This window comes from Megascapheus bottae, chromosome 22 (assembly GCF_031878675.1).
Source record: "Megascapheus bottae isolate mThoBot1 chromosome 22, mThoBot2.hap1, whole genome shotgun sequence".
Taxonomy (NCBI): Eukaryota; Metazoa; Chordata; class Mammalia; order Rodentia; family Geomyidae; genus Megascapheus; species Megascapheus bottae.
Window position 1 is genome coordinate 15,903,581 of NC_143530.1, and position 25,579 is coordinate 15,929,159.

Here is a 25,579-nt window from a genome sequence, read left to right on the forward strand (position 1 = left end):
ATACTGAATGAATCCAATTAAGTGCTTTGATGAGTTGATTCATATCTCAGTGGAAGAGCTTGGTGCTTTGAACATTCTTTGCAATGTGTTCTTTGCTATTATGCTATTAAAGTGTATTGAATTTTGTAAGCTTACTAACCTCAGTCCACAGAAAGTTTTTCCTTTTTTCAGAAGACTTTCTAAAAATTAACATGTAAGTCGGTGGTGTTTTGTATTTTTACTTTAATCATTTATCATTAATGTTATAATCAACAGAATAAAGCATAGGTTCAGGCAACTTTCAACAAGATTCCTTTTTAAATTTTTATGATTAAGTAATTGTACAAAGGAGTTGCTACACAACAGAGCACTTGAGCCCTTCAAGCTACCACCATACTGCTTGAGACATAGCATGTCACTTCCAGTTTTCTGGTTGTTAATCAGAGATAAGAGTGTCATGGACTTTGGATTTAGTGCTCAGGCTGGCTTTGGACAATAATCCTCAGATTTCAGACTCCTAAGCAGATAGGAATAACATAAGCAGATATGAAAAACACATGAGCCAGAGAAGACTTATGTGTCAGAAATGACACACGTGCCAGACTTGACATGCATGTTAGTATCACTGGCACATGTGTCATTTCTGACATGCATGTCCACAAAAATACATGTCAAAAAGGCACATGAGTAAGAAATGACACACGTAAAAATGACGTGTCAGCACTAGGGAAAGAAGTGTGGCAATTCCTTAAAAGACTAAACAGAAGTCCCCTATGACCCAGCAATTCCACTACTTGGCATTTACCCAATTGTCCAGAAACAAGGACATACTAAATCCACTAGCACAACGATGTTCATTGCAGCACTATTTACCATAGCAAAGATATGGAAGCAACCCAGATGCCCCTCAGTTGATGAGAGGATCAACAAGATGTGGTATTTATACACAATGGAATTCTATGCTGCTGTCAGAAAGAACACCATCGCCCCATTTGTAAGGAAATGGAAAGCCTTAGAAAAAGTCATATTAAGAGAAGTAAGCCAGACTCATCACAATTTGAAGTTTGTGACATATCATCACTATTCAATTTTCCTTTTTATTAGCATATATTAATTGTACCAAGAGGTTTCACTGTGATATTTTCATATGTACATGTAATGTACATTGAGCAAAATCATCCCTTTTATTACTTTTTAAATTTTATCATTGTTTAAAAAATTTTTATTGTCGGGATAATGTATAGAGAGGTTACAGTTACATTTGCCAGTAGGTGCATTACTTCTAACACACTTATAGCCCTTCTCATGTTTTTTGTTCCCATTTTCCTCTCTCCACCCCCTCCCCCTTTCCATTACTTTTTTTCTCTCTTTTGAAAACTTTTTTTTTTTTGGGTGGGTCTGGCCTGGGTGCTGTCTCTGAGCTCTTCAGCTCAAGGCTACTGACCCATCCTTGAGCCAAGCCCCTTTAGTTTTTTTTCTTTCTCTTTTTTTTCATGGAACAACATGTTTTTTATTATTTCCATTTGTGTGCAAGCATTCAAAAATGGCAAGAGAAACCTGTTTATTGCTTTACATTCAATGTAATATTTAGGGAATATTTGGGTTTTTTTGTTTTTTTCATATTTTTTCATTGTAATTAATAGAAGGGTTACATGATAATTGCAGGTAGAAGGTACATTCATTCACATATTGATACCCTTTCACATATCTAGGTCCCCATTTCCCTCCCCCCACCCCCACCCCTCATCTTGTTTTCCCCTCTTCCCTATCCAATTTCAAATAACCAAATACAAATATATCCGATATATCAGGTAACAAAGTGAGATACTGTAACAGTATGAGATAACCAAGGGACAGCAAAAGAGATACGAGATAAGCTAGTACCTTAAGGACAACAATCATTCATTATATGGCTTATGTTTCTATATCCTAGAGATCCTTTCATTTAGCGTCATACTATATGGTCTTGTGTATCAAGGTTTTGCTCTATTGCAAATCTCTGCTAGGAAAGCCCAAAAAGACTTGAAACTCTCATCTCCAATTAACCTCTAGACAAGGCTCAATAGCTATGTGCATATGACTATATACAATGATGTTATCACAATGAATTCCAAGAAATGAAACGAGAGGTGGTTTTTAAAATTTTTTTTGTATTATCGTTATTTCTCCCTCCCTCCCTCCCTCCCTGCCTCCCTCCCTCCCTCTCTCTCTCTCTCTTTCCCTCTCTCTTTTTGTTTCTTTGTTTCTTTCTTTCCCCCTTTGGCATATTCCCTTTGTCACTGCTTTTGATTTCTGTATCCTTTGTCTTGTGTATAAATGTATCTGATTTGGAGAAGGGAAGAGGGACAAGGGATGAACCAATTCAACAGTGATACTTCCTAGACACTATGTTGGACATGAACTTTCCAACTTGGGGGAAGGTGACCAGGTGGGAAAAAAAAGTAGGAGAAAATGAAGAAGTAACTGTTTTTGAAGACAGTCTAAAAGAATAAATGTGGAAACCAATATCAACATCCTACACCACATTCAGCATATTGGAAGGGATTACCATGTTGTTTTTTGGCCAATGAGTGGGTGATTATCTACTGTCTGATTCTTTACATTTTAACAATTATGAGGTGATAGAGAAAGACTATTACTTTTTTATTTGAGCAAGGTATCCTAACAAAATGATAATTTATTAAAATGATAAAAGGGTAGTCTTTTAGTGAAAGGTATCAGGTAACAGAAAATGCCAGTTTTGGCCTGGGAGTGTAGCCTAGTGGTAGAGTGCTTGCCTAGCATGCATGAAGCTCTGGGTTTGATTCCTTGGTGCCACATACACAGCCCTAAAGCCAGAAATGATGCTGTGGCTCAAGTGGTAGAGCTCTAGCCTTGAGAAAAGTCCAAGAATACTTCTCAGGTCCTGAGTTCAAGTCCCACAACTGGCAAAAAATACCAAAGTTTAAGTAAAATTACATTTCTATATAAAAGCTAAATACCAAATCAAGGCATAAGGATCACAAGTGATTTATTTATTTTATAAACTTCCACTGGAAACAAATATTGCTAAATTTCTCAAAATTCACTCCAGCTCCACAATTCCACAGGTCTATGTAAAAACCTAGTTGGCCTCAAATTAGTCCTGTTTCCTTTCTACTGAAGTTGAGACAATCCTGGAATAAAAATTCCATGAATGAATATGACATAAGTACTACTGTGTTGTCACCATAAGAACTCTGAAATTTGTGTCTTATTCTTTTATATAATGGTAAAGCAGTAATAGGTCAAAATAGTAAAGATCTTCAAGAAAGCCTATTTCTTTTGACAGTACTTGGGTTTGAACTGAGGACCATGTGTTTGCTAGGCAAGAACTCCACCACTTGAATCATGCCTCTGGTTCTTTGTAATTTTAAGGTTATTTTTAGATAGATCCTCATGCTCTTTTGCTCAGGCCTCACCTCTGATTGTGATAGGAGGCAGAGCCAGGAGAATCAATTTCTCCTAAATAGCTTGAATTACAAGGATGAATTACCTTTAAGAATGACAACCTTTCGTTTAGAGTCATACTGTATGGCCTTATGTATCTAGGTTTTGGTCTATTGCGAATCTCTGCTAGGAGAGCCCAAGGTTTCTACTGACTATGACAAATGAAGGAAACCATTGAGCCTATGTTCCTTTGAGTCTGGCTTACTTCACTTAATATGATTTTTTCTAAGTCTTTCCATTTCCTAACAAATGGGGCGATGTCATTCTTCCTGGCAGCAGCATAGAATTCCATTGTGTACAAATACCACATCTTGTTGATCCACTCATCAACTGAGGGACATGTGGGTTGGTTCCACATCTTTGCTATGGTAAATAGTGCTGCAATGAAGATCGTTGTGCTAGTGGATATAGAAACAAAAGCCATATAATGAGTGATTGTTGTCCTTAATGTACTATGTTATCTCTCATCTCTTTTGCTGTCCCATGGTTATCTCATATTGTTACAGTATCTCACTTTATTATCTGATATATTGGATATATTTGTATTTGGTTATTTGAAATTGGATAGGGAAGGGGGGAAAGCAAGATGAGGGGTGGGGATGAGGGGGAGGGAAATGGGGACCAAGACAAAAGAAAGCGTATCAATGTATGTGAAGTAATGCACCTTCTATCTGGCGAATATAATGTAACCCTTCTATTAATTACAATAAAAATATATGACAAAAAAGAATGACGACCTTTACGATGAGGTCTTGCTAACTTTTGGCCAAAACTAATTTCAAAGCTTGATCTTTCCAATCTCTAGTTCTCAGGTTGCTGGGATTATATGTATAGATCACTATGCTTAGTTTACTAGACAGACTGAATTGTTTGAGATGGGACTGTGACGATCATTGTTTTGCAGTGTACAATGCGTCAATCAGAGCAAACATATGTAATGTCTAGAAAACATCACGAAACATTTAATATACCAAAGTCATCAACTTCATTTGTTATTATTTCATTTTGTGAATGCCATTTTGTTCATTTGTTATTTCCTTCTTGTATAAACAAAATATGAAAATTTTAGGTCTATATTTTGTAACACCTGAGCACTAGAGCATTAGAGTAGAGATACAAGACAACCAAAGTAGGCTGTGGAATAAATCCATTCACATTTATGTTGAGCTCTCCTGTATATTAAATTCTAAGAACATATAGGATGTCCTAGTGATCTGACTATTCTGAAGTCATACAAATAATTGGAGACATAAAAGATCTAAGCACAATGTTTCTAATGTTGTAGCCCGAACAGGATTGTATATAAGATTATATAAGCAGATCTGTGTGATAGGCGGGGTACTTGTTTCAATGAAAGGAAAGATATTTAGAAAGCATACTGCATTGCCTTAGTTGCTTTAATAGTTCCTATGATTTCTGGATCCTCTTCAGCTTTGCAGATTCCTGGTGAACCCTCATGAGTTTCTTCAGTGCATCCTTCATGTCCTTATTCCTCAAGGTGTAGATGAGGGGGTTGAGACTTGGCGTGATGATGGTGTAAAAGAGGGTGAGGAACTTTCCCTGGTCCTTGGAGGCACTGTTACCTGGCTGCAGGTACAGGTAGATAATAGTCCCATAAAATATGGACACCACGGTGAGATGAGATCCACAGGTGTTCATCGCTTTGCGCCGGCCTGCCTTGGACTTCATTCTCAGCACAGCTTTGGCAATGTAGCCATAGGAGATCAGGATAAGGACGAGGGGGGTGAGGACAATGACGATGCCCAAGGCAAAAACAGACATTTCCACTGCGGTGGTGTCCACACACGCTATCTTGACCATGGCTGGCAGCTCACACAGGAAGTGATCCAGACGGTCGTTTCCACACCTGGGCAGATTCACGGTGAGGGTACACAAGACTACAGAATTGGTCAGACTAATACTCCAGACCAGGGTAATCATCTTGAGACACAGGTGTGGGCTCATGATCACAAAATAATGCAAGGGCTTACAAATGGCTGTAAAACGATCATAGGACATGACAGCCAAAAGAAGACACTCGATGGAGCCAAACCACATGTAAACATAGAGCTGGACGACACAGCCCACATAGCTGATGGTCTTCTCAGAGCCCCACAGATTAACCAGCATCTGAGGGACGATGCTGGTCGTGAAACATAAGTCTAGGAAAGACAAATTCCTGAGGAAAAAGTACATTGGTGTGTGGAGACGAGAATCCCGGAGAGAGGCCAGAATGATAGCTGTGTTCCCCACCAATGTGATGAAGTAAAAGAGGGCAACGACTCCTGACAGAATCTTCTCCAGTTCGGGGTGGTCAGAGAAGCCAAGCAGAATGAACCCATGTGAACAACTGTGATTGCTTTGTTCCATATTCCTTCAAAGTCTGCACCCTACACCGAGAAGAGGGGGAGCAAGAGAAGGAAAAGGAAAGTCATTGTAGCAGTAGGAGGAACAGCAGCAGAAGAAATAATTTGTTAATGTGAATATCTAACCTGCTATAACATAGAGCTAAAGAAAGACAGAAATTAGGTTAATATTGCATATTACTGGAAAAATACTAATACAGAAGATGAAAATTATTGTCACAATGTATCTCTTTTAGATTATCAGTTTGTTTAAGATTAAATTTTATTCTTAACCCTAGAATCTTAATTTTGTGACAAGCAGATTTGAAAGCTTGGAATTGACACAGTTTTCAAAGATGTGGCCTTATGATTTTTTTTAAAGAAACCTAGTTAGCTTGATGGAGTGAACATATTTAAGGAAGCTATTTGGCTAATGTCAGAGTGAAAGTAATAATTCTTGTTTTCCCATACTTATCCCTAAGTGTTGGAAATTTGAATACAAAGCAATTAAGAGAGTTCACCACCATTACCTTGATCCAAACTCCAAAGAATCTCTTTTCTAGATCCTGATGGTAACATTTCCCCTTTAGGTTGCTCTCATGCCTGACCTATTCAATGAGGTCTTGTCATCCACACACTTAAAACTTAGCGTCTACTTTCCATTCCTTTCATAAACACATTTTTCATTTGTTTCTCTCTCTGTGTGTGTGTGTGTGTGTGTGTGTGTGTGTGTGTGTGTGTGTGTGTGTGTGTTTGTCCTGGAGCCTGAACTCAGGATCTAGAGGTGCTGTCTCTGAGCCTTTTTTTTTTTTTTTTGTGGGTCATGAGGCTTGAACTTGTCCTGGGCGCTGTCCCTGAGGTATTCAGCCCAAGGCTACCTACCGCCCTATCCCCACGCCACACTATCCAAAACATGCTCTATATCTAAAAATATATTATTTAATAGACAAAAGGCACAATACAAGCATAAAAAAAATCACATTCAGTTACTAGTCAGCATTATTTTACATTAAAAATGTCAACTGGTGTTGGATTTGAGCTGAATGTGGTGGTAGTTACGTGGTACACGAACATGAAATGTGATTTTTTTTAATCTAAGTAATGACAAGGAACATATTCAGTTTGCTGAAAGTAATGTAAAACATGACTCTCTTATTGAAGGAAGGAGCCCAGTGTCCCTCCCATGTTCTGTGCAGACCCAGTGCCTTTAGACTCATGGGAGCATCTCAGAGCTGCCAAAATGTACAGCATTAGTCAGATGACCAGTGGACACTACCAGAGGTACCTAGCACTGATTCTAGGAAGATAATCTCCCTGCAAAGGAAAGTAACATAGAGAAGGCTCCATTCAGCACAACTTTGGCCACTTGCAAGTGTGTTTTTTTTTCTTCTTCTTTTGTGCCAGTCCTGGACTTGAAGTCATAGATTGGGCTCTGTCCTTGAGCTTTTGTGCCCTCCCAATTGAACCACAGCTCCAGCCTTTTATGGTGGATAATTGGAGGTAGCAGTCAAATGGACTTCCTTGTCTGGGATGGCTTTAAACCTTGATCTTCAGATTTCATTCTCGGGAGTACTTAGGATTACAGGTACCAGTCACTGGTACTGGGCAAGCACTTACAAGTTTGATAGGAAGGTAGATATTATGATATTGCTATCATCATCATCATCATCGTCATCATCACTATCATCACTAGTACACGCAACAAACCCATACCCTCACCTACCCACCCACCCACACCCAAAGAGAGCACAAGAAAGCTTTTGTGGAGATAGATTTTTGACAAAAATTAACTCTCATCTCTTTTGCTGTCCCTTGGTTATCTCATATTGTTACAGTATCTCACTTTGTTGTCTGATATATTGGATATATTTGTATTTGGTTATTTGAAATTGGATAGGGAAGGGGGGAAAACAAGATGAAGGGTGGGGGGAGGGGGGAGGGAAAAGGGGACCAAGACATGAGAAAGGGTATCAATGTATGTGAATTAATGCACCTTCTATCTGGTGAATATAATGTGACCCTTCTATCAATTACAATGAAAATATATGAAAAAATTAACTAACTGAAAACATAAAAAAGTTGAATTAAACAAAATGTCAACCAGCTCAAAAACATGATAAAAAATTAAGGGGAGATATTTGATTGGAAAATAAAAATATCAAACTGGTGTTTCATCTCTGCCCTCTTATTTTCTGAATAGGCATATTATAAGAAGCTTTGTTTTTTGTTGGCTATGTATTTTAAATATTTTTCTTGAAGATTATGAAGAAATTACTCCAAATTGTAGCCATAGTTCAGAAGTATAGCATTTACCAGGCTAATTGATTAAAAATACTGGTTAAAATAGTTGAGAGTCATTTCATGTTGTTTTGAAAATTATCTACTTCAAAGCAATAATTTAAGCCCAAGTTTTGCTCTTGATTCAGTTTGAAAGAAGGAAAAATAATTTCTTAAAATCGAATGGAGTCTATCATCAACTAAGTTCCAAAATATCTGAGCAGAGAAATGACTATTTAATTTGAGATACATTAGTGATGTAATTGTGTATAACTTCTTTTTTTCTTGTTGTTTTTGTTTTTTTATTGTAATTAATAAAAGGGTTACATGATATTTGCCACATAGAAGGTGCATTAATTCACATACATTGATACCCTTTCACATGTCTTGGTACCCATCACCCTCTCCCCCACCCACCACCCACCCCCTGTGTACAACTTCTAAATATAAAAAATGGAAAATTCTTTTAAAGTTACAGCAAATTCCGTGTTGCGAATTCCTAAATAAATTTTTATTATCAACACAGCTTCCCCATTCCTAGCAAAATCCAGGAAGGGACTGAATTCCTTCTGTTTCATACAAGTCTTTAAGTATTTTTATTATTTTATCTTATCATCTTTAAGTAGTTGTACAAAGAAGTTGCTATTCAACAAAGCAGTTTATGAATACAATGAATCTTGATGAATGTCATCTTTTCATCACTTTCCCACATCAAAATCTTAAATAAAAAAACCCTTAGATAATTTAAATATTTTACATTAGAAGAGTTATAAAAAAGAGTTGAAAAAATCTGAGCCCTTTCTAAAATCTCAAACTTTAAGAACAAAATACTTCTTTTTACTCATTTCTAAAAAGCTTATCCTTTATATATTTATATCCATGTATGGCAAGATAGTCATATAAGTGTTCTCTATACAATTTTCTATAAAATGCAATAGTGGAATGACTTACATGTTCACCAAGAAGAGAACAGTCAAATTGGTCACATCTGTTTCAAATAAGAAAGAAATATTTCAATTTCTTCATCTGCTATTTAATCTGTATACAACGTCGAATCTGTATATGAAGTTTCTGATCAAGAAATAGCTCCATATTTCCCTGCTATAATAATAGTTTTATCCTTTCCTTTATAATACAGATAAGGGAAGATTTCTCAGTTACAATATGGTTTTCCGCCTCAGGCTTCTGAGAGGAAATCTGTTGAATCAGCACACATAGGTGTTAAAGTCTTTTCTTTAACTTTGTATAGTTTCCCAGCCCAGGCACATGATGCCTAAAATATATTAGAAACTAACATTACCACAGTTCACACAGAGCTATCTTGATGTCCTATTTCTCCACCATGGCAGAGTCCTCAGTGTGGAAACTCACCCTAGTTAAGCATTTGCCTTCCATGGCTGCTGCTCTCCCATGTTCTCCCTGCTGTGCCACTGCCAACTCTGCTTGCCTCAAAGAGTGGCCAGGTAGAAATTCTCCTCAGGACTCCTCCTTTTTGACCATGTGACTTCAGGTGAGGAGACGAAGCTGTCCCCAATGTTTAGTGCTTGTTTTACCCTTTAAAATGAACATGCAGATGTTCTCTATAATTTCTGGATTATAGAGAAACATAAAAAGCAGGTGCAAAATGTGAATAGGAAGGAAATATAACTGTCAGAGAAGGGAAAAGCATTCATCGTTTTCTTTTTTGTTTGGTATTCATCTTTTTCTAGGTGGTGAATGTGTTACAAATAAAAGTATCTTCCTTATTGAATGTCAAACAGGTAATTCCAGTGGCCACAAATCTGGGTGTATCTAAAATGAAAGTCTGGATTTCCACCATTTGAAATGTGCTATCACCCAACTCTTATACATTGTTTTACATGATATCAGCATCTACTTATTACCAGCTAGATCTTTAAGTGTTATGATTATTTCTCTGCTTTCACTTTCAAAATGTGAGCCATTCCAAACTCTGGTTTTCTTTTTATATGTATATATTTTTATTATATTTAATAAAAGGGTTACATGCCAGATAGAAGGTGCATTAATTCACATACATTGATACCCTTCCACATGTCTTGGTCCCCATTACCCTCCCCCCCGCCCCCCCTCTTGGTTTTCCCCCCTTCCCTGTCCAATTTCAAGTAACCAAATACAAATGTATCCAATATATCAGATGACAAAGTGAGATATTGTGACAATATGAGATAACAAAGGAACAGCAAAAGAAATGAGAGATAACATAGCACCTTAAGGACAGCAATCATTTGTTATATGGCTTTTGTTTCAATATCCTAGAGGTCCATTCAATTAGCTTCATACTATATGGCCTTATGTATCAAGTTTTTGCTCTATTGCAAATCTTTGCTATTATAGCCCAAGGTTTCTACTGGTTATGATGAATGAGGGAAACCATTGAGCCTAAGTTCCTTTGAGTCTGGGTTACTTCGCTTATTATGATTTTTTCTAAGTCTTTCCATTTCCTAACAAATGGGGCGATGTCGTTTTTTCTGACAGCAGCATAGAATTCCATTGTGTACAAATACCACATCTTGTGGATCCATTCATCAACTGAGGGACATCTAGGTTGGTTCCATATCTTTGCTATGGTGAATAATGCTGCAATGAACATTGATGTGTTAGTGGATTTAGTATGCTCTAGTTTCTGGATGGTTGGGTAAATGCCAAGTAGTGGAATTGCTGAGTCATAGGGAAGCTCTATGTTTAGCCTTTTGAGGAACTGCCATACTGCTTTCCATAGTGGTTGAACTAGTTTGCACTCCCACCAACAGTGTAGTAGTGATCCCTCCTGGCCACATCCCCTCCAGCATCTGTTGTTATTAGTTTTCCTGATCCTGGCCATTCTAACTGGAGTGAGGTGGAATCTTAGAGTTGTTTTGATTTGCATTTCTTTTATGACCAGAGATGTTGAGCATTTCTTCATGTGTCTATAGGCCATTTTTGTTTCTTCAGAGAAGACTCTCTTGAAGTCTTTGGCCCATTTTTTTAATGGGATGGTTGCCACTTTGGAGATTAGTTTTGGAGTGATTTAATTTTTTAAGCTGTTGATATATTTCAGATATGAGGCCTTTGTCCATTGTATGGTTGGTGAAGATCTTCTCTCACTCTGTAGGCTTCTAATTTACTAGCTATGTCCTTTGCCATACAAAAGCTCTGCAGTTTAATGCAGTCCCACTTATCCAGCCTTTCTCTGATTTGTTGTGATTCTTGGTCTTTATTAAGAAAGTTTTGACCTGTGCCAAGGAGGCTTAGTGTATCTCCTATTCCTTCCTGTAAAGTTTTCAGTGTGTCAGCTTTTACCTCCAGGTCTTCCATCCATTTGGAGTTAATTCTAGTGCAGGGTGACAAAGAAGGATCCAACTTTAGTTTTCTGCAGGTGCTTAACCAGTTCTGCCAGCACAACTTGTTGAAGAGGCTATCTTTCTTCCATTCTATTTTTTTGGCTCCCTTGTCAAAGATTAGGTGGCCATAGGTCTGTGGTTTAATATCTGGGTCCTCAGTTCTATTCCATTGGTCTTCAGGCCTGTTCTTGTGCCAGTACCAAGCTGTTCTGATAATTATTGCTCTGTAATAGAGTCTAAAGTTTGGTATTGAAATTCCTCCTGCGCTCTTCTTTCTGCTAAGAAGTGTTTTTGCTATACGGGGTCTTTTATTATTCCATATGAAATTTTGGATTGCCTCTTCTATTTCTTTAAAGAATGCTATTGGGATATTGTTGGGTATTGCGTTGAATTTGTAGATAGCCCTTGGCAAGATTGTCATTTTCATGATGTTGATTCTTCCAATCCAGGAGCTTGGAAGGTTTTTCCATTTCCTTAGCTCTGCTTTAATTTCCTTTTTCAGAGTTTTAAAGTTTTCATCAAAATGTCCTTTACATTCTTAGTTAAGCTAATTCCTAGGTACTTTATTTTCTTTGAGGCTATTGCAAAAGGAGTTGCTTTCCTGATTGTTGCCTCGTTCCTCTCACTGTTGGCATATAGCAAGGCAGTTGATTTTTGAGGGTTAATTTTATAGCCTGCTACCCTTCCAAAGTTTTGAATCAGCTCAAGGAGCTTAGGAGTAGAGTTATTTTCTTTCTTTCTTTTTTTCCTTCTATTTTTTGTAACATAAACCAAGCTACCACCGTCTTCTAAATTATCCAGATGCCTCTTACTATATAACTCTAAGCTAATTGCTTCCCTTTTAGCCTAGTCTTCATTTTAACAGTCAAAGATATTGTAAACGAACTTAAGCAAACCAAACCAAATCAAATAACAACCAAACCAACCAACCAAATAAAAGATGTGTTGCAAGCTTGGTGCTGGTGGCAGTACTCAGATCCTGATCTGAAGCCAGCTTGTGAAGAATAGTTCATGAGACTCTTAACTCCACAAGCAGGAGAAAATGTGGAAGTGGAGCTATGGTTCAAATGGTAGAATATTAGCCTTGAGCACGACAACAAAAACCCAGGGACGGTGTCCAGGCTCTGAGTTCAAAGTCCAGGACAGGCATGAAAACTAAAGCAAAACAAGTTGTTGTTTATCCTTTTAACCTCTACATTCAAGAGACTGAGACAGGAAGATCATGAGATTGAGGATAATCTGGCTTAGAGGGAAAACAAAGAATCAACAAACATTCCCACCTTTTCCTAGTCATTATCATCATACAGGCCGTGTGTGTGTGTGTGTGTGTATGTGTGTGTGTGTGTGTGTGTGTCTTTGCACATGCATGCTGGTTCTGGGGTTTGAACCCAGGTGTAGATGCTGTGCCTGAGTTTTTTTTTCCATATATTTTTTATTGTAATTAATAGAAGGGTTACATTATATTCACCAGATAGAAGGTACATACATTGATACCCTTTCTCATGTCTTGGTCCCCACTTCCCTCCTCCCACCCTCACCTCTCATCTTGTTTTACCCCCTTCCCTATCCTATTTCAAACAACCAAATAAACATATATACAATATATCAGATAACAAGGTAACAATATGAGATAACCAAGGGACAGCAAAAGAGATGAGAGATAACATAGTACATTAAGGACAACAATCACTCATTATATGGCTTTTATTTCTATATCCTGGAGGCCCTTTCATTTAGTGTCATACTGTATGGCCTTATGTATCTAGGTTTTGCTTTATTGTAAATCTCTTCTAGGAGAGCCCAAGGTTTCTACTGATTATGACAAACGAGGGAAACCATTGAGCCTATGTTCCTTTGAGTCTGGCTTACTTCACTTAATATGACTTTTTTCTAAGTCTTTCCATTTCCTTACAAATAGGGCGATGTCGTTCTCTCTGACAGCAGCATAGAATTCCATTGTGTATAACACCACATCTTGTTGATCCACTCATCAACTGAGAGGTGCCTGAGTTCTTTTGCTCAAGGCTAGCATTCAACAGTTTGAGCCACAGATCCACTTCCAGCTTTTTGGTGGCTAAGTGGAGATATCAATCTTACAGACTTTCCTGCTCAGGCTGGCTTTGAATTTTGATCCTCAGACCTCAGTCTCCTAAGTAGCTAGGATTATAAGTGAGTGCCACCAGCACCCAGCTCATATAGGCTCATGTGTATATGTGCCTTTTAAATTAAGGTTGTGCAGACACATAAAAACAAAAATATGGACATTGCTGAGCAATATTTGATACACACAGACATTGTGTAAATTTTAAAACATCATAAAATTATGTCTTCTAATATAATTTCTTTATAGTTTTAGAACTTAATTTTTTTAGAATTTAATTTTGAAACATACAGAATCTCACTGTTATCTACAATCACCCTAATATGCAAAAATACACTGAGTTTTTTGGTTCTAAATGTAGTTTTGTAGCCATTGGTTAACCTTTGATTATTCTCCTTCCTATCTTCCGGGAAAGAGTAACCAGCATTCATATCTTGAATAACATCCCATGGTCTTTGTCTTCCTATGCCTGGCTCATTTACCTTAACAAAAGAATCTACATCTTGGTCATGTTGCAAATGACAGCAACATTCGTGTGTCTGAATAGTGTTCTATAGCATACATGCACCAATTTGCATATCTGTTCATTTGTTTATGAACAATTTGTTTCTCAACAGACACTTATTTTGAATTTTGAACAATGTTGCAATCTATATGAAAGTATAGAAGTCCGTCAGACATCCTTGCATTTCTAATTCAGTAGTGGGACAACTCTGTCATATAATGGTTCTCTTCTCAATTCTTGAATAATTTTCATAGTTTTTTGAAATGCCTGTGCAGTTTAAATCTTTTCACTGACAGTGTACATATTCTAATTTCCTTTTCTTCTCTCAGATTTGCCAGTTCTTACCTTTGGTGCCTTCCTTCCTTCCTCCCTCCCTCCTTCCCTCCCTCCCTCCTTCCCTTCCTCCTCCTTTTCTTCCATTCCCTTTACTTCTTTCTTTTTTGCTGGGACTTGAACACAGGGCCTGGGTACTGTCTCTGAGCTTTTGTGCGAATTTCTAGAGCTCTGCACTGGCTTTGGGTCATTAACTGGAGATAAGCCTGCCTGGACTGGCTTTGAGCCATGGTTCTCTGATCTCGGCCTCTTGATTAGCTAGGATTACAGGCATGAGCCACTGTGCCCAGGCTCCTTCGCCCCTTTTTAAAGAAGGTTGTAAATTTTCTTGCTGTTGAATTTTCTATATTTTGATATTTTTTGACCTGACTATAGATACAATCTTATTTGGTTTACTTTGCTTTGTGGACTCTACTTTTTAGGTTAACTAAAAAAAAAATTAGGGCCAATACCAATGTTATAGTGTTTCCTCTGTGTGTTCTACTAGACGTTTCACAATTTTGAGTTTTTGGATTAGGTTTTTAATCCATTGTTTAGTGAGGTAAGAGTGAAATTCCATCTTTGGTTTGTGAGTAAGTCAGTTTCTCAACATCATTTTATTGGTAACATTGTACTTTCTTCATTGAGTGCTATCAGCACATTTTCCACGTTTTTCTTTCCTATTTTTCCACTTTTCTTTCCTCTTCCTTTTTCTATTCTTTTCCTTTCTTCTCTTTTCTTTTTCTTTTAAAGAAGTCATTAACTGCTGAGCATTGGTGACTCACCTGTAACCCTAGATATAGATTTAGATTTCAGATAGAGGAAATCTGAGGATCATAGTTCAAAGCCAGCCTACCAGAAAAGTCCATGAGACTCTTATTTCAAATTAACCAAAAAAGTTGCCAGAACTGGTGGCTTAAGCCTGTAATCTTAGCTATGTAGAAGGCTGAGATCTGAGGATTGAATTTTAAAGCCAGCCTGGGCAGCAAAGTCCATGAGATTCCAATAAATGATCAAAAAAATTCAAAAGTGGGAGCTGTGGCTCAAGTGGCAGAGCACTTCTCTTGAGCAAGAAAAGCTTAGGAGCAGTATGAAAGCTCAGAGTTCCACCCCAGGACCAGCACATAAACACACACACACACACACACACACACGCACGCACGCACGCACGCACGCACGCACGCACGCATGCACATACAGCCAGTAGTACTAGCTTTGAGCATTAAAGCTCAAAGGTAGCACCCAGGCCTGAGTTGAAGCCCTAGGATTAGTATACCTACACAAAATAATCATTAACTGTAAATACATGGATTTATTGTTAGGTTATCTTCTGCTACTTTCTGTTCCCTTAGTCTAGCTTTTTCCCCCCTCTTTTACATGTTGTTCTGATTGCTGTACTTGCCGTATTTTCCATCAGATGTTGTGATCCTCCTTGATTTTCTCTTTTTGTGTAACTTTGGTTTTGCTGTTAAGGATCTGGCAATGGTTCTGTGACAGATGTTTCTGAAGCTTTGGTAGGCATGACAATAAATCTATCGATAGAAGAAGGTGACATGTAGCCTTGCACAGCCTTAACTCTTGCAGATGCTAGGTAGATATCTGTTAAGTCTACATTTGATATAGTGTGTCCTTTAGAAGCTTCTCCATTTTTGACTTGGATGACCTATTTTTGAGAGGGATAATGTGATCATCCACTATTATTCTGTAAAATTTTCTCTGCAAATCCCAAAACACAGGCAAAGGAAGGGAAATCCTGAGTTTAAGGCTTTAGCCACAAACGAAAACCGCAAATTGGTCTCAAACCAAAACTACAGTCTATGTTATATAGTACCTTATTTTTTTACTAGTTGAAATTATCTTTGTCTTAATCTCACATATACATATATAAAATAATCTGAAGCATATGTGGCAATAGTTGTATTAATAATATATATATCAAAATTGGTTATAGTTTTTATAACTGTCTTCTTAAATTGTTCTTTGTCCTGGACAAGCTATTGAGTAAACTAGACAACAGAGCAAAATATTGACCAAACAACCAGAAAATAATGAACAAAATGATAGTAGCAAGTCTTTGTCGATCAGTAAGTTCCTTGAATATGAGTGAATTAAATCTTCCAATCAAGGAAGATTGGAAAGATGATGACTAAGATACTGCAGTTATTATAGCTCTAAAGACATACCCATTTTAACAACTTTATGTATAAAACTATCTTCACAAGAGTGAAGAAAGGCAAGCCAGTGCCTATAGGTGGAGTCTCTGAAACAGCCAATTTGTCAGGCACACACTTGAAAACAGGCTGGTTGCTCAAGGGCACCATAACTTCAGACAGGAGAGACATCTGACCTTGGGTTGCCCTCTAGTGTTGGGATGTAGACAAGACATGGTGAGCAGACAGCAAGAATAGCTGGGATAATGAAAGTGACTATAGGCTCAGAGAAAACAGTTTTGACTAGAAAAATGGACAGAAAACAAAGCCAGACTACAAATACTGGAATAAATGCCTAATTCTTCACTATGTAGGAAGCAGCATACAGCGTCAAACACCAAGCATTTTTAGGAAAACATAACCCAACCTAACCCAATAAAATACCAAAGACCAATTAGATAGAGCAACCAGGATGGGTGAACTCTTAAGTTTAACACATCAGCTTTAGAAAACTCATTGAACTTCAATAGAATATAGATAAATTATTTTAAAACTCTAACAAATAGATGAATATACTTTTTTTAAAAAAAGTCTCTCATGTTAAAAAATACAAAAAGCACCAGGTGCAGTGGCTCATGCCTGTAATCCTAGCTAGTCCAATTAATCACCAGAAAACCAAAAGTCGAGCTGTGGCTCAAGGGGATGGGCAGTATCCTTGAGCTAAAGAACCTAGGGGAAATGCCCACACCCAGAGTTCAAATCCTGCCACCATCCAAAACAAAAAAAAAAGGGACATAATTGAAGGTATTACTTTATTTTTTTTAAAGCCAAATACCCAAGAATGTACAGGTCAAAGAATATTCCAATGAATAGCTGAAAATGCAAATATTCTCAGAAGCTCATGAAGGTTTCCCCCAAAATAGACCATATTTTAAGTTACAAGCAGGTCTTGAACATTTTAAGGAAACTGAAATAACCTGATATTTTATCAGGACACAATGGAATTAAGACAAAACACAACAACGAAAGATCTTATAGAACATAAACATAAAGAGATTGAGTAATATATTGATGAATGATCACTCAGTCAATATAAACATAAAGGCATAATTTTTACAACTTCTAGAGGAAAATGAAAACAACTTGTGAGACAAGCATGTGCTGTTGGAATAATCCATATCAACCTGGTATAATTGTTAAATAATGCCATTTTAAGCCTACAGGTTTTCACTTGGAGATGAAGATTCTCCTCACCAGGCTGCCTAAGGCCCCCTTCACATCCTTATTCCTCAGGGTATAGATGAAGGGGTTGAGGGTTGGAGTCACCACTCCATAGAAGAGAGCCATGAACTTGGGCTGGTCCCTTGAGATGGAGGAGGGGGGCTGAAGGTACATGCTAAAGGCTGGACCATAAAATAAAAGGACTACAATGAGATGGGAGGAACATGTTCCAAAGGCCTTTTTCCTTCCCTCAGAAGATTTCATCTTCAATATAGCATGCCCAATACATGCATAAGAAGCCAGAATCAAGCACAGAGGAACAGCTAATAAAAAAATGCATACCACAGACAGCGCAAGCTCATTGGCCTCCTTTTCCCCACAGGCCGTCTTGATCAGAACTGGAATCTCACACACCAAGTGATCCAGTTGATTGTGACCACACAGGGGCAACTGGAAGGTAGCCGTGACTTCAGAGAAGGAATAAGCCATCCCCCCCAGCCACACGAGGCTCACTGCGAGGAGTCGGGTGCGCTGGCTCATGAGGAGAGGGTAGTGCAGGGGTCGGCAGATGGCCACATAGCGGTCCAAAGACATGGTGGCCAAGAGCAGGCTTTCTGAACCCCCCATGGTGCTGTAGAAGTAAAGCTGAACCACACACGCAGTGTAGCTGATGGTCTTCTTAGAGCTCCTCAAGCAGAACAGCATCAGAGGGACGACGCTGGTGGTGTAGCACATGTCCAAAAAGGAGAGGTTGGTGAGAAAGAAATACATGGGGCTGTGGAGCCGGGGGTCTAACCTGGACACCAGGATGATGGCGACGTTTCCCAGCAAGGCCATGGGATATGTGACCAGAAGAAGAACAAACAGAGGAAGCTCCAGCCATGGGCGGTCAGCAAAGCCTAGTAGAATGAACTCTCCGGGGTGACTGTCGTTCACTAAAGGCATCCTCTCAGAGTAGGATGAGGAGAAAAGGTACCATAAATTAGACGGAGTTCCCTGCCACCAGTGAGCTAAACATTCTGAATCTCAGTTTATTCCTCTGAATAGAGGACTGACAAGAAAGGAGTCCTTGAGCTAAGAGGGACTAAATGGGGATCACACAGGAAAAGATATGCCAGTGTTTTCATTTTTCAAACTTCATTGTCCAATAAAAAAAAAAAGGTTGTTAAAATGAAGTTTCTGGGTTTCAATTTCCAAGCCCTGTTCGCACAGCTGTGTCCTGAGGGCATTGAATCTCATGGCTCCTCAGGAATGCTGTGGCTAGGCAGTGCTAGAACATTAAAAAGAATTCAAGGTTAGAGGTACGATTAATAGAAAGAGTAGAAAATCAGGAATCCATTTTTTAAAAAGGCATAGTCAACATTTTGTCGTGGAAATTAAGACAACTCTGGTGTTCAGAGATCTATCTTAGCTATTCAGAATTGAATAGGAAATTTACATACTCTTGTTTTTGAAACAGGTTCTCACTATCCATAATGGTATTGAATTTATCCACTCAAGTGATCCTCTGTCATCAGCCAGAAGCCAGTACAGGAACTATAGGAATGCATTACCACACCCAGATTAATTTCCTACTAGTTCCCTAAATTATCAGTTGAGAGAGCTGGATCACACAGACATATTTTCCTCCACATTTAAGAATTGTGTTTAAGCAAATGCTGGCAGAGATGTGGAGAAAGAGGAACCCTACTGCACTGCTATGGGAATATAAACTAGTACAATCACTCTGGAAAGCAGTTTGCAGGTTCCTCAAAAAACTAAACATAGACCTCCCCTATGACCCAGCCATACCACTGCTAGACATCTACCCAGAGCACCATATCCCAAGAGAGGATAAAGACACCTGCTCAGCCATGTTCATCACCACACTCTTCACAATAGCCAAGAGATAGAAACAACCCAGATGCCCCACTACAGAAGACTGAGTACAAAAACTGTGGTGCATATATACAATAGAATTCTACATAGCCACCAGACTAGATAAAATAATGACATCTGCTGGGAAGTGGATGGAACTAGAGAAAATCATACTGAGTGATATAAGCCTCAACCAAAGGAATAAAAGGCTCATGGTCTCCCTGCTATGTAGGTATTTGATCTAAACAATACAAGAGCAATGACCATACTGAGGTGATCCAGGTCACTGACATGAATTTAGAGATATAAATATATCTATATAGACATATAGGTTTATGATAGGATATATAGCCTTTAGATAGATACTGATCTATACAGTAAATCAATATGTATCTATGACATACAAAAATTCAGCTTAATTTTAACTATGTTCTTTAATTTATGTGCCAATGGTGGCATATAGAGATTCTTTTCTTGACTACTTATCTGTGGAACATGCATTTTAAATATAATATGAAAACTCAGCTTTAATAAAAAGGTTTTAATAATTAAAAAAAGAATTTTGTGTTTATATTTTTCTGGCCTAAATACTTAAATTACACATTTAGCCTTTGTTCTTTCAATATTACCATTTATTTTATTTATCTGTCTCATAGGAATTTTAGCTTAGTGAGTGGGTTTTAAATCCATTATTAATGCCCACTAATGATCAACAACTAAAAATCAATTTGTGAACTGCAGGAAATTACTATTAAGATTTTAAAAAAAAGAAGAAGAAGAAAGGAAGGAAGAAAGAAACCAAATTCCCATTTAAATTCTAAAGACTTGGTCAAAACCAAAGAGAATTTATGTTTTCCATACCTACATAGTTCTGTTTTCAGCCCTGGCCCAGTAGCTACTCAGGAGGCTGAGATCTGAAGATCTCAGTGCAAAGCCAGCCTGGGCAGGAAAGTCCACGAGACTCTTATCTCCAATTAACCACCAGAAAGCCAGAAGTGGCACTGTGGCTCAAGTGGTAAAGCGCTACCCTTGAGCTGAAGATCTCAGGGGCAGGGCCCAGGCTGAGTTCAAGCCCCATGACTGATAAGAAAACAAAAAAAAACAAGAGTTATATTGTCAGCTATGAATTAGATTGAAATCAATAATGTCCAGCCTTTGTGAAAACCAGCCTTTTGACAGAAAAAAATAGGCAATGGAGGATTTGCATATATTGTTAGGGTTGAAGTCAGTATCACGAAACCCACTATGATCTGTCACATAATTAAGTGAGAGATTACTACTTCATCCTGGTAGTCATTTCTCAGGATTGTGCTGATTGAAATGGAAATGCTTTCAAGATTGTTCTAAGATGCAGAGATCAATCAACGACTAAGAGAAGTCTAGTTGTTCTGAGAACTATTAGATATTTCCAGACTTTGAAAAGGGTTCCAGAAATGTCATTTTCCTCACCTTTCATATGTATGTAACAAAATCAACACCCATTCCAGCCTTCTCTGAGAATGCATGACTCTGACAGACATCTTATTGCTTACCTTATCTTGAGAAATATAAATTCATCAAAAGGACTTATAAAGGAATTCAGTAGTGTTTTACATACTCAAGAAGATGGAGAAACAATAGCAAACAGATAAGAATTTGAGAAGTACCATCAAACTTCCTAGCCTTTTTGTTGAAATGACTATCAAAAGGATAAAATTATGAATTAGAAAGGTAACAGACAACTGCTTCATGTGTGTGTTGTAATATGTGCTATGCCTGAGTCCTCTTGGGCATTGTTTTTCACACAGACACACTCATTCATTCTCCCAGATGATTTAACAGAGACTATCCCTTGGGACACAATTCTTTATGGAAAGCATTCTAATGTTTAATTAGTTCACAAATCAGAATAGCTTGGTAGCAAGTCTACACTGTCTTCAAATGTGTCATAAAATAACTCATTCAGTTACTCAATACTCTGGACATTTGAACAGCAGAAATCATTCATTAGGAGTCAGAAAAATGTTCCAGGACTCTTAATAGAGCCCCTGTCTATATATGTTCAAATCCTTTATATGAAATGACATATATTTGCTTTAAAACTACCTATATTGCCCTACATGCCTGAAATCATCTTTAGATTGCTGTATCTAATATAATGTAAATCCTATGCCATAGTTGTCATACTGTATTGTTTAGGATATAATGGCCTTTTTAAAGTCTGTATATGTTCAATAGAAGTGCAAACTTCAGCATAACTGCACTACACAAAAACCTGCTAACTGTATTTGAGGGAAGAAGTAAATTAATGCTCAATTATTTGATAAGTAGATGAGTGGCAGATGTGAATTAAATTGAGTAAATCATTTCCTAAACTTGTATACATCCTTTTATGTTGTACTGTATTCTTAGATGTCACATATTTCATTATTTCTAATAAGTATAGTAAAAAGACAAAAAATGAGTTGAAATGAGACTCAAATGACAAAATATTTACAATAAGCGATCTTTAAAATTAAAACTCAATAAAATTAAAGCATATATATATATATCCCTATGACCAAAAGACAGGTTATCTCAAAAGAAAAGAGTGGGAGAAAATGAGTGAGGGGATGACACTGTCCAAAAAAAAATATACTCATTACCAGACTTAGGTAACTGTAACCCCTCAGTACACCACCTTTACAATAAAATATTTTTAAATAAAAAGTCTGATAATCTTTTTTTGTCTCTTCCTGTGTCTCTGTGTAGATCTGTGTGTGTCTCTACCCACTTATATTCAAACACAGATAAATAAATACAGGAAGAATATAACTCTGGCTCTGACCTCTGGGCCTAGGTACTGTCCCTGAGTTTCTTTGGCTCAAGGCTTGCACTCTACCACTTAAACCACAGTGCCACTCCTTTTTTTTTAAGATAAGAGTCTCATAGAGGCTTAGAACTGTGATCCTCAGATCTCATCCTCCTGAGTAGCCAGGATTACAAGCTTGAGCCATTGGCACTTGCCTTTATAAAACTTGTTGAAGATAACAGGACCATACTTTGGAGAAAGGGTTGTCTTTTAATACATAGTATTGGGAAAACTGAAGAGCCTCATAAAAACAATGAAACCAGAACCCATTTCATGCTTTATGCAAAAGAATCAATTCAACATGGATTCCAAAGCCTAATCCTGAGACTGTCAATTATAGAACTTCTAGAGGAAAGCATAAAGTAATAGTTTTAGGTCATGAGTCTGGACAAGGATTTTGACTATAAATCCAAAAGCACAATAGCAATGGCAATGTCAGATATTAGCAAGAATATAATTTTAATATATATATAGTTGGTCATGGGACTTGAACTCTGGCCCTGGGCATTAGGGCCCTATCCCTAAAATTATTTTTAACATATTGTAATAGAGCTTTTGATGTACATGAATAAGCTGGGAAATTTAATTTACTGATCTCTAAGATATACCCTTTCTCTAAGAATCAGTTAGCAAACTCATATCCAGTCATTAATTTGTGCTGTTTCCTTAAAACAGTTTCAAGAGAGAGGGGAAACTGAATGTTCTGGTTAACTGAAGAATTTGCAGTCTGAGAGATAATGAGCCCACTGAGAACAAGATGTGAAGTCCCGCAGTGTGGGTTCTGCGGAGCTTCCAGCATAATGGCAAAAGGAAATTTTCAGAAGCAAATTTAGAGTCATTTCTCCAGCAGAATACCTTTTAATCGCCCTTGCCCACTTGTTCCTACTCTCTATCCTTCTACTGACCACAGGATACATAGTCAGATTCACAGTGACCAGTAATCTGAAGCTAAAACATGTTTTGAAAGGCACATTTGTTTCACTGTGGGAAGATGATTATGGACAGTGTAGCTTAGAAGTATATCCAGAGGCTACTGTTGTCCAACTTTATACTTTCTGCATTAATTCTTACTAAGCTACACACATACACAGACTTGCACCTATACAGATACATATGTGTATATATATTTATATCATACCAATGCACTGAATTTATAATCATCTCACTCTAAAACAATGACTTTAATGTCTCTAAAACAAATACTACCAATTCTTTTTTATTGTAAAAGTGATTAATGGGATGGGGATAGGAGTTACAGTGACATAAATAAGATGATAAGTACATTTCCTTTTGAACAGTAAACTCCTGATTTTCTTCCACTTTCTCCTTCCCATCCCCCCAAGTTGTAAAGTTCGTTGCCAACAGAGTGACTAGCAAGTATCGTTGTTGCATTAGTTCATTCTTTGTCCTGCTGTTTCTTTCTTTCTTTTTTTTTTGCCAGTCCTGGGCTTGAGCTCAGGGCCTGAGCCCTGTCCTTGGACTTTCTCAAGGCTAGAGCTCTACCACTTGAGCCTCAGCACCACTTCCAGGTTTTTTCTATGCATGTGGTACCAAGGAATTGGACCTGGGTCTTCGTGCATGCTAGGCAAGCACTCTACCACTAGGCCAAACTCCCAGCCCCATGTCCTGCTGTTTCTATAATTCCCTTTTCCTTCCATGGATCAGATAAACTTACATTGAGCTAGTATGATCCTCTGCTAAGAATATCATAGGTATATTCTAGTTATTACAAATGAGAGAAACCATGCAACCTACATTTCTTTGGGCCTGGCTTGCTTCACTTCCACTTGATTATGAAAGGGGCAATGTATTCTCTCTGATGGAAGCATAGAACTCCATTGTGTATATATACCACATTTTCTTGATCCCTTCATCTACTGAAGGGCATCTGGGTTGGTTCCATGTCTTAGCTATGGTAAATAATGCTGTAATGAACATGGTTGTGCTGATAGCTTTAGTATGGTTTGTGGGAGGGGTGTTTGTGTGTGGTCATTTGGATAAAAGCCCATATCAATTCCTTTATATTCATCTTTCAGCAATCAGATTCTTCAATTTTAAAAAAAAAAAGTTATTCAGGTCCAAGAGTTTGGCCTAGTGGTAGAATGGTAAAGTTACTCTATTTTTACAATAACCATCTATTTCTTCTAGATAATAATACCTTGCTTATAAACTTAGTTTTACCTAGACTCCATCAGACTTGTCACAAAAACTACTTTTTTATAATTGTATTCAAAGAAATCTTTCATTTTATTGGTATTATTTTCATATTTTATTGGTATTATTTTCATAATAAAATACTAGCAATGCTAACAAAACACTTCAAAATAAAATGTAAATAATAATATATAAATGACTAATAAAAACATCAGAATAAAAGAAGGTAAGTGACTATGCAAATATTAGCATTTTAAACTGTTCAATATTTACTTTTTTTTTTTTTTGGTGGGGCATGGGGCTTGAACTTGGCCTGGGCACTGTCCCTGAGCTTTTCAGCTCAAGGCTACCAACCCACCTCTAGGCCTGGGCTTTGTCTCTGAGCTCTTCAACTCAAAGCTACCACCGTACCCTTGAGCCAAGCCCCACTTCCCATTTTCTAGAGGCTAAATTGGAGAGAAGAGTCTCAGATCCTTTTGTGTCCAGGCTGGCTTTGAACCTTGATCCTCAGATCTCAGCCTCCTGAGTGGCTAGGATTACAGGCGTGAGCCACTGCACCTGGCTGCTTTTTATTTTTTTAATTAGCTTACAGCGACTGTCTTTTAGCCTTAGGCATTTGTTGCAAAACAAGGCTTGAAATTGAGAAATTCTAGGTACCTGCAAAGCAAGGAAAACCATGTCTCTGTGAATCTCAGGAACCCCTGAGTACAAGTTGATTTGTACTCATAAACTGACATGTTGAATTTAAACTCATTTATACAACTCTTAAAGAATAATCATAGGGCTGGGAGCATGGCCTAGAGATAACAACTCTGAATGCAGAAACTGCGAATTACTCAACCTCTCCAGGCCTTCTCCTTCCACAGGTGATAGGCCTCACCAGGCAATTAATTAAAGAACTGAAATGTGAAGACAAAAGACCCAAATCCCTCAGTTCTCTGCCATTAGTTGCAGGCCTCTGTACATTCTTTGGTCCTCCAACTCTCATTCTGATGTGGAGACATATGATGTAGGTATGTGTACTGTCCACTGGGACACA

The 25,579-nt window shown here is 37.8% G+C and overlaps 2 protein-coding genes across 3 annotated transcripts; both read right to left on the reverse strand.

Annotated features, from left to right (window-relative positions):
• Positions 1-4,582: 4,582 nt before the first annotated feature.
• Positions 4,583-9,058, reverse strand: LOC150048075 (olfactory receptor 2W1-like). Its single transcript, XM_090355380.1, has 2 exons — positions 9,021-9,058; positions 4,583-5,837 (listed from the first exon to the last, which is right to left on the reverse strand). The coding sequence occupies exon 2, from the start codon at positions 5,815-5,817 to the stop codon at positions 4,855-4,857; it is 963 nt and encodes a 320-aa protein (XP_090211506.1). The 5' UTR covers positions 5,818-5,837; positions 9,021-9,058; the 3' UTR covers positions 4,583-4,854.
• An 8,632-nt stretch (positions 9,059-17,690) lies between these two features.
• LOC150048076 (olfactory receptor 2B11-like) lies at positions 17,691-18,769 on the reverse strand. Of its 2 annotated transcripts, XM_090355382.1 has the most exons (2): positions 18,042-18,769; positions 17,713-17,881 (listed from the first exon to the last, which is right to left on the reverse strand). In XM_090355382.1, exons 1-2 carry the CDS (start codon positions 18,642-18,644, stop codon positions 17,801-17,803), a joined length of 684 nt encoding a protein of 227 aa, XP_090211508.1. In that variant the 5' UTR covers positions 18,645-18,769; the 3' UTR covers positions 17,713-17,800. The 2 variants fall into 2 exon arrangements, with proteins under 2 accessions (XP_090211507.1, XP_090211508.1); XM_090355381.1 differs by having other exon boundaries at positions 17,691-18,769.
• Positions 18,770-25,579: the final 6,810 nt, after the last annotated feature.

Excerpts from the sequence above, each read along its gene's own strand:
- LOC150048075 (XM_090355380.1), bottom strand. The coding sequence starts at position 5,817 with ATGGAACAAAGCAATCACAGTTGTTCACATGGGTTCATTCTGCTTGGC.
- LOC150048076 (XM_090355381.1), bottom strand. The coding sequence starts at position 18,644 with ATGCCTTTAGTGAACGACAGTCACCCCGGAGAGTTCATTCTACTAGGC.